This window comes from Manis pentadactyla, chromosome 19 (assembly GCF_030020395.1).
Source record: "Manis pentadactyla isolate mManPen7 chromosome 19, mManPen7.hap1, whole genome shotgun sequence".
Lineage (NCBI taxonomy): Eukaryota > Metazoa > Chordata > Mammalia > Pholidota > Manidae > Manis > Manis pentadactyla.
Window position 1 is genome coordinate 6,069,699 of NC_080037.1, and position 17,710 is coordinate 6,087,408.

Below are 17,710 nucleotides of genomic sequence, written 5' to 3' on the forward strand. Positions count from 1 at the left end.
GGGTCAGGAGGCCGGAACACAGAATTCAAGGTGTTGGCCAGGCCCATGCCTTCCAGAGGCTCTGAGGGAGAATCCAGCCCGTGCCGCCCTCCTGGCCTCTGGCGGCTGCTGGCAATCCCTGGCTTCCTTCAGCTACGCCGCTCCAACCTGCTGCTCCCCCCGCACAGGGCTCTGACTTGTGTCTCCTCCGTTTCTGTCTCCAAATCTCCCTCTTATCACAGCAGTCAGTAGGTCTGGGGCCCACCCTAGCCCACTATGACCTCGTCTTAACCGAATCCCACCTGCAAAGTCCCTACTGAGCACTACGGTCACAAGCGTAGGCTTCCAGGTTAGGGCTGACTTCTCTTTTTTGAGGGGCACAATCAGACCCACTACAGTCTCAGTGCCAGATTCTGAACCCCAGAAATCTTCACCAAGTTCTTAACTTCTGCATCAAGATGTCAAACATCATAAATAGATGGTTGTGACTGTTACTGGAAGTTGGCAGCATGGTCCATGATGCCCCATAGGAACCCTCGATTTCCTTCCTCTAGTTGCTTTCCAAGCCCTCGATGCCTCCATAGATTCTCTATGGTCGCCGACAAGTTCGTCCTCACACAGTAAGATTTTCAGTGGGTGAGAGGCGCCTGCTTTCTTGGCTGCCCCTGGCTGTGCGCCTTCCCTCCAGGCTCCCTCAGATAAACCAACCCAAGGATACCAGAAATGGCAGAAGCACATCTTAGTCTTCCCAAAACGTGGTCCTCAAAAGACCCCCTCGAGCTTCCAGGGGCTCACCACAAGGCACACTCTGTCCTCGGCTCTCATCCCACACCCCTCAGGCCTCTTGCTCAGCCCTGCGGAACCCCGTGAACCACGATGGGAAACGAGGGGAGGGCACCCCCACCCCAGGGCCCCGAGTGGGCCTGGCTGACACAGCCAGCTACTTTTCTTCCCCCAACTGCGCCACCTTGTCTTCCTGACCCTTCATCAGGGAGGGCCTGCACCACGGAACCCCCACCCCCCACGGCACCCTCCCAGGCCCTGCAGGGGGAATGGGGCAGGCGGGTGCTGCAGGGGTCAGCACCCTCCCCACCCCAGGACAAGGGCAGAACCATCCGATTCACCCTGGGGTGACTCCCTCCCAATCACCATCTAGTGTCTTTGTCTTTGTTTTCTTTACTTCCAGGCCACTAACAAACCTTAGAACAAAATAGAAAAAGAGTGAACTGATTCTTCTTTGATTTCATTTAAATTTCCAATCATTTTTAATGGTCTTCTGTCTTAACGTTTGGGGAAGCGGTGGGCTGGGGGGCTTGAGGCAGCCAGGTACAAGCCTAGAGGGACGCGAGGAGAAGGTTGTAAGAAAGAAGGTCCTTCCTTGAGAACCCCTCTCCTGCTGTGTGCCAGAACTCCATCTTCTCAGGGTCTCTGTTCCCCAAGGAGGGATAGTCGTTGAGGGATTACAGTGCCTTGGGAACGATTCAGCATAGCATTTATTCTTAGAAATGTTTGTCCTCCTCTGTACCCACCCCATCCGCATACCGGCTTCTCTCGGGACACAGAGCTGAGCCCATCTCGGAGCCTGTCCCTGAAGAGCCCGGAGCGCGCTGACAGGCGAGGCCAGCGCAGAGAAGCGCAGCAGAGGCCACTGACCGCTGCCTGCGGCCCAGGGGCTGCCCTCGGAGCAGCTTCATGAAGAGCCCACAGAGGGAGCGGGGAGGGTGGAGAGGGGTCACTCGCGGCATCAGTTCATCATGAGGGGCTATTTACAAAGGGGAGGATGGAGTGCCGGTAGTGAGGAGCCCTGCGGAGCCCCCAGCGCCCTACAGCGGAGGGGCAGGGTGGTGAGTGGCTGCCAGAACCAGACACAGAGGACCTGTGTGTCGGTGGCTGGAGCTCTCGTGGCAGGGAGGCAGCCCGCTGACGTGGCACTCACAGGGCAGCCCCCCGTGCCCAGCGCGGTGGAGAGGGGTGCAGCAAAGGGCGGCCATCCACCACAGGCAGAAGAGGGAAGAACATTCCTTCCAAGGGAACCGCGCAGAGGCAGGACTCTCCAAATAGCACCGTTTGCCCGGGCACAGGAACACAGGACAGGAAGTCGGAGCAGAGGGAGGTCAGGGGCCCGACACAGCTGGCGGGGAGGGAGGTGCGCGAGGAGGGCACGAGGAGAAGAAGGGGGCCAGCAAGAGGCTACTGAGCACAGGATGTCCGAGGGAAGAGGAAGAATCTGGATCAGGGCTTGCTGGTCAGAAGAGCTGCACAGATTCTTGTTCTGCTGCTCAGAATTGTGAGACACTGAGGGAGCCTTTTAATTTGCAAGGTTCACTTTCTCATCCACAAATATGGGCGCTGTCCTGACAGTCAGAGTCTGGGTGAGTGAGGGGCCTCGCATGGGCAAGGAGATGGACGCGCCCTGGCGTGCTGCAGCGCACGGCCTGTGGGCCCCACATCAGCCCTGAGTCCGGGCAGGAAAGCAGGAGGCCTAGCCACGGCAGTGACGGGGGAGGGACAGGCATTTAAGAGCCATTGCTCTGGACCTGAGGATGAGCAGGGGGAGGAGAAGGTCCTAATTGAGTGACTTGGGTGACCTGGCAGACAGATTCGACAGTAACCAGGTTAAGGGACACAGAGAGGACAGGGAAGGTGGTTCTGAACACGTCAGCTTCGAGGACCCACTGAGGCATGCAGGGTCAGGACTTGGCGGGTGGGTGAAGCCACGGGAAGCAAGGGTCCCCGGTGAGCAAGCACTCAATAGCGAGTGGGAGAAACCCCATTACGACGAGCTGAAGAAACCAGTGGGGACTGGGAACCACACACAGCAAAGGCCATTATCCCAGGAGCCTGGTAGTGGAAGGCCAAGACAGGATGGCATCTTTTCTTCCTAGCATGGCAACCCCTGAACCTGTTCATAGGCTAAAAAAGAAACAAGACCAAAATAGCCTCAAGACCCAGGGGAAATGATGGCTCGAGATGCAGACGAGACGACGGGCAGGGCCCCAGCGGGAGCCCGCCTCAGGAGAGGGGCAGCAGCCTCCTCTGAGTCTAGAGGGCGAAGGGCAAACTGGACACCTGCCACGAAGGTGGGCCGGTCCCATCCCTGGCTTGTCACCTCCCCTCATTAGAGGGCACGCAGGGGGCCTTTCTGACGTGGCTAAGCCTTTCCCGGCACAGTCGGGGCTGTTCTCACGTGCAAGGAGGTGCAGTGAGCTCTGCCTGAGGCAAGACATCACTGAGTGTCCGGTCACGCATGCTGGTGAAAGCACACAGCGCATTAGCTGCTCCCGAGCGGCATCTCCCTTGTCCGTTACCTCCCTCCCTCTCCCCAGGATGAGGGCACCGATCAGAAACGTTAATACGGACCAAACAGAAAGCACGTGCGACCAGAAACGTGCTGTGATCTTCAGAGAAGAGACCCGTGCTGATACACCCGGGCCCCGGGCCCCGGGCAGGCGGGACTCACGTAAACACACGGAGGCTGCGAGGAAGGAGGCCCAGCTAGGGACACCGAGGGCTCTCCCGGTGCTTGGTGTAGGGGCACTTGCAGTTTCTCTCATATCCAGCTTGTCAAATTCCTCTCTGTCAGCTAAGGCATCTGACAGGCTTAATTATTTCCTTAGGGCTTTGTCCTTCCCATCAGTGAGAAAAGGCAATTGGAAGGGATTTGGGTTTAGCTGTTTGGATTTAAAAAAAGAAAAAAATCCTTCTTATATACATACATATAAAGACAGATGTGTGTGTGTGTACATACATATGTATACATATTTTGTGCATACACACACACACTTTTTTTTAAACAGTGTTTGTGTGTAAGGACAGGCAGATTGGACCTCTGGCCCACTGCCTGGATGGCCACTCCAAGTCTGGAAGAAAAGGCACCAGCAAAATGGACCTCTCCCAGCAGTCAGGAGCCCTCAACAACGGCTGACAAGCCACACTGCGCCGCAGGGCGCTCACGTGCAGACCACAGCTGTCAGGGGTTCCTTCTGAGGTGCTTCCTGTTCTTCGCCTTCAAAAACCCTTTTCCTGGGGTCATCACTAAGAACAAGATGAACACATTTGCTGTTCATTATGATTTCATTTCTCCCATCTCCCCTGATAGCTCTGAATTACCAGTAGAAGCTGCAACAAATTGTCAAGAGATAAAGTCAAAAACTAAGATCATCCACAGAAAAAGACTACGAGGCTCTGACGCCACGAGCGAGCCGCACAGGCTGCACCCTCAGTCTCCCTGACAACGGGCATGCTTTCAAAGGCAGCCTCGCTGAGTGGCTGATCTCACGGCACAGAGATGTCTGCCTTCCTCCCTGAGCAAAGCTGAATGCGGCCACTTGATTTCCTGTTCGCCAGTGTTCCCCAGTGCAATGCTGCTTTTCAAACAGTCACCTTGTGTGCCGTTCATTCTCTTCTATTAGAACTTATGTTCTTGACGTTCTCAACATATTTTTGATCACCTTCCCTAAATACCTTCACATATGGGCCAAATTCAGTGCTCAAGAAATGTCTGCAGGTTGGATGGTCGGTTCATTCATCCATCCATCCATCCAATCAATCCTAGATAAAGTCTATAGAATAAATGTACCCACTTCCAGGGAATTCTGCAGAGATCTAAGAGCAAATCAATTCAATTTAGCAAACAAATGTTGAGCATGGTTATGTGCAAGACAGTGATAAACGAGAGAGACATAAAGATGAGTAAGATGTAGCATCTACTAAAAAACAAGACAGATAAATAACTAATACAAGGACGAACCTGAGGGCTAGTCTTCAGGTCTGAAAGATAAACAGAAATTAGATCCGCACTACGGGAGTGGGGATGAAATCCGGAAAGACCTCCTGGCAGAAGGGGTATTTAAAATAAAACCTTCAACAACGAATAAGAATTTGACAGGAAGAAATGTTAGCTGAACACAGAAGACTCGATCACAGTTTGGTCATGACCGCAGCCAGAACCGGCAAAGGCCGTAACTCTTCAACAGCTGCTCGTCATGATCTCCTGTTCAGGGTGTGGGGATCACATCCCCTGCAGATGTGATTTAGCTTTTTCCATCCTGCATTTCCTGAATTCTATGCATAACCTCCTGGGCCTCCCTGCCATCCTCATCTCCACAGTTCAAGGTATGTGTTAGCAGAAAAGGAGCTCAGGTTCACACTGGCTGTGTTCTTAGAGGTGGGACATCACCACCCTTCCTCCTAACCATGCCAAGATGCAAGAAGGAGACACAGAGAGCAGCCCAGGCCAGGCTCAGAGTACAGGGCACTGCACCCAGGGTCTAGACTGGTGTGCAGTGCAGAATGCCCGAGCTGCCCCTGTGGCATGAGCAATGACACCCTTCTGCTATGATCCTAGGCACTACTAAGGGCTCGTCAGACAGGGGCTACAACTTCAGATCAAAAGCAATCTTCATTTGCCTTTGGAACTGAAGATGGTCATATGATGTCCATTCCCCAGCCCATTACACGGTCCTTGACACCAACATAAAACACAGACCCCCTATAAGCCGACTTCCCCACATCCATGTGAATCCAGGTTCACTCAGGGTACATACCATCAAGGCTCCTATGAAAATCCTCTCTCCTTATGTGATCTGAAACCCCCCCCCAAAAAAGAGACTGGTTTGTTTGAATAAGACTCCTCTACCAAGGTGCAAATGCCTCTTGGGCTGATAAAACTCCATTCATAATTAAATTATTAAGAAAGCTAGATTCTTTTTTTCCCCTCCTTCTACAGTAAAATAGCCAATGATAAACCTTCCTGGACTGAGATACAAAATAGTCTGGCGGCTTATGACTGTTGACACTAGGGGGTCTTATGTTGGAATTGATGAGTCTTGGGACTACAGGTCTATGAACTGTCCTAAAATTCAAAATTTTGCAAGTATGTACAAGAATGAATTGTTCTAGGGAGAGAATACAGTCTCACCAGATTCTTGAAGGTATTCATGCCCCTCAAAAGGTCAAGACTGTCCGGTGGACACCCAGGCCTGTGCCTGCAGAGGAGTCAAAGAAAGGAGAGCCAAATTTAGCCTGCACACACTGCCATCTGAGACTCCTTAGGCTTTGCACAAATTGTAAATCGATTCCTACTTCATGCATTCAAGAAGGAGAAAAACGAAGCACAGAGGGATGGAACTTGAAAGCAGGCAGCTGTTTAAAAGCAGAACTGGGGCCAGACCTGGTCTTCCTAGTCCCCTGAGTCCTCCTCCACAGGGTGATTCCCTCCCCGATTGGCAGGGCTTAATTATGTGAAGTTTTCTAAAGTTGGCCTAACTGGGTTTTCCACCATTATTAGTGTGAGAGATGCCCTGTAAGGCCTGGCACGGAGAGGCCGACCCCGAGGTGTGACCGAAGGCTCTGCAGCTGTCCTCAGCTTCCTGCTGGGCAGGGCTCTTCGCTCTCCAGCCAGCCTTGTGCCTCGTCTGGGCTGTGCTTTAGACCACCAAGCAGGAGAGGACAAGACCACCAAGAAGACAGCGGACTTGACAGCCTTTTTGAAATGACCATTTCAGTGCAGCAAACAAGTGGGTGAAGTCTGCCCTAGCTTGTCATGCAGTATTTTTAGCACTTACTCTGTGTTAAAGATCCTTCCAGGCACGAGGGATACAGTAGTCCACAAAGCATGTATGACCCCTGCCTTCATGGGGTTCCCGCTGACCATTATGACAGAATTGTCCATTCTTTGCCCAAGACTGAGTTTAACAACCAAGCAGGATCCACCAGAGGCAGAAAGCCCTCAGAAAGGGCAGAGGAGAGGCTTCCAGATTCAAGCCGAGGTCACCAGGGGCCTCTGTCCACCCGTGTCCCTAAATAAGATGATTCTCTCTCATCTACTCAGTATTTAGACTGTCACTAGTCTGAATGACTCAAGCTTAAGAGCTCACATCCTGACCCCTTCTACGCTTTCTACCAGTCGGCCCTTTGTCCAGTCTTCCCTGCACTCTCAGAGCCCCAGTGACGTCTCCCTTGTTCACCTCCCCGACACGCATCTCCCCATGTCTGGGGCGCCCTGCATTCCATGCCACACCAGTTCCCCTAAAATGCCACTTTCTCTCTGGAACTCTCAGAGTCAAAGCCCTCAATGAAAGACAGTATGGATGTGGAAGGAAGTCCTTGATATATTACTGAGAGAAAAACAGGCTTCTTATAGAACTATATGCAGAATAATATGGGATTCTGAAAAAACATCTGAGCATCTATGTATTTGCATATGGCATGAGTCTAGAAGGAATCAGGGTTGAGAGAGGGTGTCTGACTTTTTCCTTCACACAACTTCTTCACTACTTCATTTTTAGTAACTAGTATGTACTAGTCATTTGAGAATTTAAGCCTCCATCATGACCAAATGGTCACAGGAAGGAAGGGCCCCTATGGGGGCCCCACAGACGTGGGCCAGGCCCTGTCTGCCTTTGCATTCCCAGTCTTTTCTACATCATGGCATATGATGGCTTTGAGCAGAAGAGATGAAAGAGGGGGAAGGAGAGAGGAAAGGAAGGTCTTGGATGCACGTGTTAACAGGTACATGTGACAGAGCCACGAGGCCTCGAATGAATGATGGGTCAGCAGTCCCTTGCTGGTGACTCACAGTCCATCCTAGGCAACTGTTGAGACTTAAGCACAAGGGACTTTGTCATGCCCATAAAGAGGTTTACAGATTAAAGTGCAGAACTTGCTTTTAAGAAAATACCCAGAAGCATGACAGGCAAAGAATGCATGTAATTCTGCAGGGTTGAAGAACAAAGAGAAGGAGGCAGAACAAGACAAAGAGGAGAAACAGGGGGAGGGAGGCACCGCACGAGGCCCCAGGAAGCGCTGGTGATCTGGGGATGCAGGCGGCACATACAACACACACCGAGGGAGCACTTTCTGCAAAGTGGGGGAGAGCCAGACCACGGGGAGCTGCAGGCGGGCACTGCCCTGGAGAAGGAGCCAAGGGCGGACCGAAGAGGTGCTCTCGAAGGGGCGAGGGAGGGTATTTCAGGATAGAAGACAGTGGAATGTACTGGGAGGGAGGGAGGGGCCTGGGAAAGTGTGAGATCAGGTTGGCCATGGCTCAGGATGCCGACGAAACACGTGGAGCAGGGTGCAGAACACGGAGCACTGGTAGCACAGACACGAAGGTGTACCAGAGGGGAGGAGAAGGCCGAGGAACCTCAGAGATCTCTTGCTAGGCTCTCTTCACGGGGGTCCCAGACTGTCTGGGGAGCGGTGGTTGGGAAGAGGCAAAACTAACCTCCATGTGCTGTCTTCACCTCTCTGGCATCAACAGTCCAAGCTACGAGGTCTTGCTATCTCTACCTCCATCCACACTTTGTCTAACTAGATTTTCTAAAATTTTCAATGAAATCTGCCAGTGTGAGAAGTACTGTGAAGGAAACGAGGACATGCATCCTGAAAACTGCTTCTTTGCTTTGTATAACTTCTCTGCGTTCATTTTCCCAGAGGAACGTTGGGTTTCCTAGGGAGGAGGGATCATCCTTTATCACTGGAGCGATCAGAAGGAACTGGAAAACACACAGGTGACTGGCACCTAGACAGAAGGTCATAAAGAGCAGGAAGTTCAAGGACGCTGCTCTGACCAAAGGCTGCAAGCTCTCCTCGGATCAGGCACGCTCCCTCAAGGCAATTGCCAACTAGGTAGAGTAAGGGAAACAGTCTATAGGCAGAAGAGGGCGGGGGAAGGCCTGGCACTTTGGTGAGCAGCGCTTCTCCCTGGGGCGAGTAAGGGATTGCAGGGAAGCCCCGGGGGACTCACTGAAGCCACACAGCATGAATGAAACTTCTCTCCCCTTCTTAGTTCATAAGTTTCCCCATGCAGAAAATTGGGTAATTCTTACTCATGCATATGTATGAGAAGGCAATGAATACTATGAAAGGTTCTGAAGCCGGAGGACATAAAAATGTTAACTCTACATAAAGCGTTAGCCACTCGTGTGATGGACGCTCATGTCCTTCAGATGGGCTGGCCCAGAACTGAGAGGAGAAGCTGGGGAGAGATCAGAGGCTAGGTGGGCTTCCTCTGGACCCTGGTTACCAGTTTCCCCAGTTTGCAGAGGCCCCTAAAGGACCTCCCGCACTGGGAGACTGCAGGAGGGGAGGACACTCAGCCTTACAAAGGTAACTTGGGAAGACACAGTCACCCAGCCCCTTGGGCATCAAAGAGGTGGCCAATGAGACGTGTGCAAGAGCTCCAGTCTGCTCGTGGTCCTCTCATCCTCCAGGGCCCTTGGGCCTCTGCCCCCTTCCATAATCCAGGGACACCATGGGGAAGGGAGCACATGGCTGGGGAGCTGGGTTTGTGGGGTTCTGAAGGAAGAGGGCTTATAGAGTAGCAGTGTCTCTACGTGGGGAGTCACTGTCTGATTTCGGAGGGTCAGCATGGATAAGGAGGGTCATCTTTAAGAATCCTGAGAGCATGTCTTTGACTCCACAAAACACTAGAGCAACTAATTACCATGTATATTCTCTAATTATGTGGTTCTACCTATGCATTCTAGGCTAGGATAGTATCTCATTCCATTACAAAATAAAACACATTTTAAAAACCTTCAGTGCATTTTAACTCCCATGGGACCTTCTCCTTCTCCCTTTATAACGGTATGACCATTGCCTTGTTTAAAAGTGCCCACGTGTTGAATCCCACGGCTCATTTTCAATCATCATGCCGTGCCCCCCTTCCAGTCCCTACCGAGTGGCTGGCAGACTCCACTCCCCTCGATGAAAGGCTCCTGCAGAAGTCGCTGCACTGTCCGCCCCATTCACACCAGCCTTTCTCCTGCCTTTGCGCCCCTGCATCGGAGCCGCCCACTCTCCTTCCAGGGTGCGGGCCCTTCTCACTTGCAAGCCTTCAGAAAGGCTGCCCTGGGTGTTTCTCTCGTACTCTCATAATAAAGTACTAAAGGCGAACTTTCTAAGCTTTGGCACTGAACTTGACTTACCCTATTCTGAAAGATTATTCACTGTCTTCTGTCTTCCACTTTTCCTATCAGTCTGTGTTCTTTTGTAGGCAATATATTTCCCATCTGGATGGTTTTAAAATCTTTGTCATCAACATTTCTGTAGTTTCATTACTACCAGTCTGGAGTTTAAGAATCAGTTTCTTTTTACCTTGCTTGTAATTGAATCTGCTTCCGGAGTCTGAGGGTACTCATCTTTCCTTAATTGTCTGATTCGATCATCTACACCCTTGACTGTTGACTCAGTGAAACATGCTGCCCAAGGTCCCTGATTTCCCAAGAAATCCCCAAATGGCACAGAACAGGCTTCTCAATCCCTGACAGAAAACACTTTCCATTAAAATCTAGTTTTTTATGCCCTACAAAATGTTCTGCATTTTAGTAGGGTATCATTTTGGACCGATAAGAAAATATGAAGGCAAACAGGTGAGTGGGGTTGTCTGGGAAGGTGGACAACACTGAATGGTGTGGGAAACAGAAGGAAGAAAAGTCTGGGGGCCAGTCCTCCAACCATGTACCAGTTATGTCATCGCAGAACAGTTATCTAATATCTCTGAAGCTCTCAACTTCATCTTAAGAACGGGAATGACAGATTCCACCACCCATGGTTGTTTGACTGAGGTGCCACAGGCCAAGTCCCGTCCGACTGCAGAGCCTTTGTGGGGAAGGACCACGTCTTGCTCGCCACTTGTATGTATCATCAATCTCCTGCCCTTCTAACACTGCTCTGTTAAGCACGAAGTATTCTCCATCCACTTACAGCGAGCAGGCTGCCCAGATGAAGGATGCTGTGGGAGGAAAGGGCTTCTCCCACGGGTCGCAGCTGCTGCCTGGTCCATTAGCAGTGTGGGTCTGAGGTCATCCGGGGATGTTCTGCCCCAGCCATGCGCCCAAACACACAGTCCGGTCCCCGGCATGACCTGCTGGTCACCTTCCCACAGCCTCTGCATAAAAGACCCTGCATGTTCCAGGCCTCCCATCCCCAAGGATGCTAAGCTCCCTTGCGGTGCCCACCCCCGAGGGCTGCTTCCTATTTTCCCAGCAACTGGGGCCCAGCCCTGGCCTCAGCAATCCAGGGGGCTTCTCTGCTACCCAGTGGCTGCAATACACCTTCCACAATGAAGTCTGGACTCCAGCATAGGGGCCCCTCCACACTCATCTTCCTTGCGTGCCCTCCTTCAGCCACACAGGACTCTAAGGAGTGCTCTTTACACCTCAGGGGCACAGTTACAGCTTGGTAATTCTTTATATTCTCCTGTCTAAAGCACCATATGCATTCTGTCTCCCGACTGGGCCCAGACTGACAGCCCCACTTCCTTAGTGCCTGGCCCCGTGAGCCATGCACATGAGCCCTCCACGCATCCTTACTCCCTTCCCCAATTAGCCCTGAGTAACCTGCTGCTGCCTTACTCAAAAATAAAGTGTGGCTCAACACGGAGGGCCAAAGCTGGAAGGCACTTCCTCTCTTTCTAATCATTTTACCAATGGCTTGGATGTGAAATTAATGCCATTTGGGGGACTGCTGGAAATCCTGTGGGGACTCTGCCTGGTTTGATTATTTATACTCAATAATCAACTAGAGAAATACTTCCAGTATGGCTTCTGAAGGCTTCAAGTTAATTAATTTACTACCTCTGGTTTAAAAAAAAAAAGGATTTTTGTTTACTTGCCAGTCTATCCCTAATATCAAGGAACATAAATCTCCAAGGGACCGATTTAATCAAATGTGTTCATTTTATCAGTACCCAATAAGACTAACACAGAAGACACCTAGGCAGGAAAACTAAAATTCAAAAGCACAGTGACTTCTATAATGGCACTACTGTGACTTACTCACTTTAGCTGCTCAGTGACCCAGCACAGTGCCTGGCATGGGGATTTTCACGTATGCATATTTGTTTGCATGAAGGGAAATTGCATTTCATGGGCATCTACTCTTTGACCAGAGGCAAGGCCACCGTGCTGCCAACTTCTCAGCTGAGTTCCTACCTTTATCTACTTTGTCAACCAAGGCAAGCAACTTGAGAGGAGACAAAATCCAAACATAAATCTAGGTCCCTCCCAATCCCAAATACCCATTCTCCCAGTGAAGAAAACAGGAAGGCAGTCGGGGTGGGGTGGGGCCTGGCCAACAGAGCTGCAGGACAGAAGAATGACATGGGTGAGTCGGCGTCCCGCCGCGGGCCCCAGGAGGGCCCTGGCTTTCTGCACGTGTTACCATCAGGCACTCCTCTGCCCACAGAGCACACACGGGGGGCACTCCTCAGTCTCTATAGGAATCATTCCAGTCTCATCATGAAAGCAATTTCTAGGGATATTTGTGACCTCCTGCTTTCCCAAATGATCCCCCAACCCCTTCTCTACAGTTTCTGAAAGGGTAGGAAGGTAGGACAGACCACAACTATAGGAAATTGTGAGCACAGGGTGACGGAAAAACCCGGTTCTCTCATTTTGAACAACAGATATGCAATTACGAAATCTCCGTTAACATAAAACTAGCACAGAATGAAAAGACCTCAAATAACCACCAAAAGATTTGGATTAAACACCAAGCAGAATCCTTCATTGTTCCTAGGCAGTGCAACTGAGCACGAGAAGAGTTTTCCTCTTAATTTGAAAGATAAGGTAGACCTCCTTCTTGCTGCTTACCCCTACAAAACAACAGGTCTCAAAAGGGAAAAGCAGTAGAAATTTAGTTTGTCTGGACCCGTGAGCCAGGTGGTGGCTCCAGGAGATGAGAGTGGACCCTGGGGGCTGGGCTCTTACCTGTAGATAGGGTCCTGCATCCCCAGCATCTTTGGGCTCTTACCTGTAGATAGGGTCTTGCATCACCAGCATCTTGCTCTCATCCCAGGTCCACTCCTTTTTCTGCAATAAAAGAAGCTGCAAATGAATAAGTTAGGCTTGTCCTCTGCTGCAGGACCAGGGCACACCACGAGAGCTACTAATGCTTACGCAAAACACATGCACTCGCTCTGGGCCTCACTTCTTCCCCCTAAGAGGCCTAGAATCGATTGCTCCGAAAGGACAAGTGGAAACGGTCAAGTGCCTGGTCTGTTTCCTTCAAGCACTTGAGAGGAGCGTTTCTCTGGGGCACGGAGGATAGGCAGGAGCCAAGGTGGCCTCAGGGGACCACAAGCAGGCTCTAAATCAGAATTTCGTGGAGAAATTCAAAGAAAGAAAGAAAATAGGACTATACATCACTCAAGATGGGTGGGAGCAGTAGAGGGAACAAAAGGAGGAAGAAGGCAAAGAGCCTGTGAATGATGCTGCCAAATGCAAATGAAGGCAGACCCCGCCCTCCCTCCCCTACAGGGGAAAATGTTGGACGCAAGCCCACAAGTTAAGCAGGACACTTGCAGATTTAAATGATGTTCTTCATTCTGGCTGCGAACCCTAAAGAGACCTTGGAGTAGCTGGGGCTGAGGACAGAGATGGGGAGGAGTGGAGACGGAGGAATCCAGGGCAGCCCTGGGGACCCGGACCGCCAATGAGGTGAATGGCAGCCCAGGTGCTAGGGAAGGACCAGGGTCAGCGGCCACCCGGTCCTCTCAGGTCCCACCCCCAGGGGCAGGGACAAAGAAGCCCACTCCACCTTCATGGCCTCTGTCACTGAGGCGCTGTCATCCAGGACAGAGGGGAAGAACATACTCATCTCTCCATGAAAAAGCATCAAGACCGAAGGACAGACAGGAAAACGTATGTTGGATAAACGTTCAGTGAGCGCTCTCAGCTGTGCGCATTGCTCAGGGACAGCGCTCGGGGGAACCAGTCTGAAAGCACACCGGGCTGTGGGGCTGGGGGCTTCCACGAGGGACCAGGGGAGACCACGTCCAGCCCTTCAGGCGACATTCGGAAGCAGCAGCTTAACACAACACCGTGCACAGCCGCTGGGCACCAACACACACACACGCCAGTTAGTCCCCAAATTTTGATTCAATATCAATCCAACCCAGAGAGGAGGATTTTAGACTTGTTTGCAAGCATTTACTGTTTTACAGACAACAAAACTCAGCTCTAAGAATTAACTGTATTTTCAAAAGTTGCCTTCCTATAATTGCTACCCATTGCCCTGTAAGGTTTTAGGGTATTAAATGACTAAACACAGAAACAAGGAGACTAAACCTCTAAGTAGGAACCTTCCAGGTATATAAATACACCCAATCCAGACCCTCTTCTTTACCCCAGATTACCCCTGGCTTTGAAAACATTCCTCATCTGCTAAGTGTTCTGGACTTCTTGTCACCTTCGTTGACCTTCTGTGCACACTACACGTGCCAGCATCCCCCTCAAAACCTGCACTCTGACTGGTATCTCTGACTGATTTCCATGTGGTCTGGACGGCAGGGTAGAGACACACGTCCCTTTCGGCGTTCCAGCCATACACTCCTCTCAACCCAGCAAGGACAGGCTGACAGGATTTCAGCTGCCTCGTAACCTTACCAGCACACATTGGGACGGTTTCCAATTGACACACTGAGACATTTCACAGGACGCCCGTTGTAAACAGGCAATATACTTGTTCGCCATAGAAATTCTTTAAACAGCAATGCATGTTTAAAATAGTTTGATTTGGTGGCAAACTTAGATAATTAATATTAAATTCAGCCACATCTGTATTTGTGACGACATATTCTGCCTGACTTTGATTCGATGAGGTAAGCAACGTTTATTAAGCACGTCCTCTCCACGGCTGAGCCCACCCATTGAGATTTTATTTCAGCGATTGTGTTTTTCAGCTCTGATACTTTCATTGGTTCATGTTCCTGCCTTCTCTGCTGAGGTTTTCCATCCTTCACTTGCTTCAGGAGTGTTATAATTGCTCCTGGAAGTATTTTTAAGGTGGCTGCCACAAAATCTCTATCAGATAATTCTAACATTTGTCATCTTGGTATTCACTGTGTTTTTTTTTGTTTTTGTTTTCTTTTTCATTGATGGTGAGATTTTCCTCCTTTCTGCTGCAGCGTGTGATTTTTAACTGAAATCTGCACATTTTGAGAATTATGTTTTCAGACTCTTGATCTCAAACTTTATCTTCTCGTGTCACTGCTCAAGCAGGGGAAGGGAAAGGACATCACCTAGTTGTGACCAGGCAGAAGTCAAGGCAAGGGTTCCCACTGGACTTGTTACACCCAAGGGGTAGGGGGCTCCACACCACCAGAGGGTGGGGGCTCTGGCACCCCACGGGCCTTCCGCTGGCTCAGAAGGGCATGGGTACCCGACTGCTGCCCCTGCCGGGCCCTGTGACCCCAGGCCAGTCTAGACTCTGCACTGACCAGGAGGCCCGTTACCAGCTGCCAGGGCTCAAAGTCCTGGCTCTCCTCTTGGCCTCTGACACCAGCTCGGGGAGGCTGGGGCACCTCATCACAGCCTGGCTGGCTGGGGACCAGTTTCTCTGCGTGGTTTGGCTGGATGAGTGGTGGTTGCCTGCGAGTGTTCTGCCTTGCCAGGCCACCCCTTTCCTCCGCCGCTGGCTGGGGCACAGGCTTTGCCTGGGGCTTGTGTCTGTTCCCACTGCCCCATCTGTGCTGCTGGCTTCTTCAGCTCCAGGTCTGGGTTACGTGCAGTGAAAACACTGCCCGTGGGACTCACGACCATGTAACTCCCTGGGACCCCAGCCTGCCTTCTCTCCTCCTCTGGGAATCTTATGATTGTTTTATATACAATGTCCAAGGTTTTCAGTTGTACATTAGCAGGAGGAATAAGGGAGAATGCATTTATCCCCAGAGCAAGTCTGGTTTGTGTGTTTTAAGCTCCGGTGCCGGGGCCCACCTCTTTGGTCTGAGGTGGGGCCCAGCAATCTGCAGCCTTAACAAACACTTCAGGTGCCTCTGATGCGACTAGTGTTGACAGCCACCGCCTTTACCACTGAAAGTCAAACTGATGTGTCCGACTGGAGGCTCTCCTCCATGCAGAGCATCACCCCTGCAGTCTCAGCCCAGCACAGGGAGGGACCCGGCCACTCCAAGCAGTCACCTGACAATGATCCCACCACTGTCCCTGGCCAGGGACCCCTGGTGTCACACAACAAATGGCCGCTGTGAGGTGATCCCTGGGAGGGGTAGCAGCAGAGGCTGCTCTGCTCCCTAGGGAAGGGAGCCTCAGTTTCCCCAGGTTCTCACTCTCAGGAACGCCTGTGATGAGTCCGTTACTCTGCTCTGATTTCAGAGTTAGCAGAGGAGGCACTGACGCGACGTGCCAGGAAGGCCACACCAGTCTGGGCAGCTGCCGCACCCACTGTCCCTATGGGGAAAGCCGCCCCGGAGGCTTCTGTGTGTGGACAGTTTGCGGGTGGGCGTCTGACGACCCCACCCCGGCTGGCCTGGCTCTGACAGATGGGGCTCAGGGTCAGCAGCTCACTGGCCACGAGGGCGGTCCAGGGTTGCCCCACCGTTGAGCTCCCCAACTCTACCCAATCGGATCCTGCACCGAGCCTAGGCTGGACCCCCGCAGTGAGGTGGTTTTTGTGACCTGCCGCTTATCTTTCCACTCAAACTGGCTGCAGGGCTGCGACAGAGGAAGCCTCCGACGCGGGCTGCTTCCTCCTTGTCTGCCAACGAGCCCCCGTTATCAGCGCAATCTGAGCCACACTCTTCCTCCAGACGCTCAAGAATGTAACAAATACACAGTCATTCAAAGGCAAGAATAATGAGGCCAAGTTAATACAGAACAGCGATATTCCTTCTCTGGAAGACCTAATAAGACGCTGGGGAGACCAGCCTCCAGGGGCACCTCGTATTAATTTAATGAGGCTGAATGGCAGCAGGGTCCACAGCAGCCTGAAAATACTTCACTTTCAAAAGAGGTACCTGCATCCATACAGACTATCCTGAGAAAAATAATCCACAACCTACTTATTTTCCTTTTCTGAAAATCCCATTAAAACCCAGGCCTCTCCCTTTAAAGATCAACCTGAAACACTGAGGGTCAGAGAATTAACTTACTTCCTGCCAAGACCACCTAGTCCAGTGGCAAAACCCAACTTGTCCGCCTCTAGACCCCAGGTTCTCTTTGCTGCTCCAACTAATGAAACCAAAGATTTTCTCTCTCCACTGCCAGGAAGCTCCTCATATTCAGCAGAGGGTGGGGGTGAGGGGCACGCAGTGTGTGCTTTTATGAGACCGCTGAAGGGGGGAAGCACTTCTTGGGTACAAGGCCCTTTCCTTTACCTATTGAGCACAACTATCCACTCCTCCCTGGAAAGGTACAGCCATTTGGTCACTCCACCACCTCCTGGCAGGGGACATTACGGGGGAACCAGCTCTGAGGTCGGTCTGCCTGGAACAGTGCCAAAACCAGATGCAGAGTCAGGGCTAAACATCACAGTGCCCTGCTTTATTTTGGAACCCAGACATTACTAGGGCATCGTTGAAACCCTTCCCTAGGAATCCAGAAGTGGAGGAAGAACTTGACATTAACTTCCTATCCCTCCCGGGACATACCAGTGGGGCAAAGTCTGCAAGCCCCACCATTACTCATGCCCCTGACAGCAGTGGGGACTTCTCAAAAAAAAAAAAAAAACACCAAAACACCAAAACCTTGCAAAGGCCACAGGAACTTCGCTTGACAAGTTCTCCATGCTTCCAGACAGAACAGGATGAGTCTGAAAATACAGCCATCACCACCCGCAGGCATAACCTACAGTTACAGAGAACACATTTCAAAACCCACATGCTAAGAAATCCTCACACCACAACGCACCTGATTCCTAATATGCCTTTTTTAAAACTAGCAGAAAGTAAAGACCTAGAAACACAACACAGTAGAAAGCTGCTGGACTG

At 51.3% G+C, this 17,710-nt stretch overlaps 1 protein-coding gene across 4 annotated transcripts in view; it reads right to left on the reverse strand.

Annotated features, from left to right (window-relative positions):
• The window catches only part of LOC118930839 (carboxyl-terminal PDZ ligand of neuronal nitric oxide synthase protein), a 261,926-nt gene that overhangs the window by 51,173 nt on the left and 193,043 nt on the right, over window positions 1–17,710 (reverse strand). For 3 of the 4 annotated variants that reach the window (XM_057495150.1, XM_036922841.2, XM_057495151.1), the window contains one exon: window positions 12,739–12,812. In XM_057495150.1, coding sequence (XP_057351133.1) covers window positions 12,739–12,812 — 74 coding nt within the window. The remainder of the gene's footprint in view (window positions 1–12,738; window positions 12,813–17,710) is intronic. The other variant, XM_057495149.1, reaches the window with a different exon arrangement.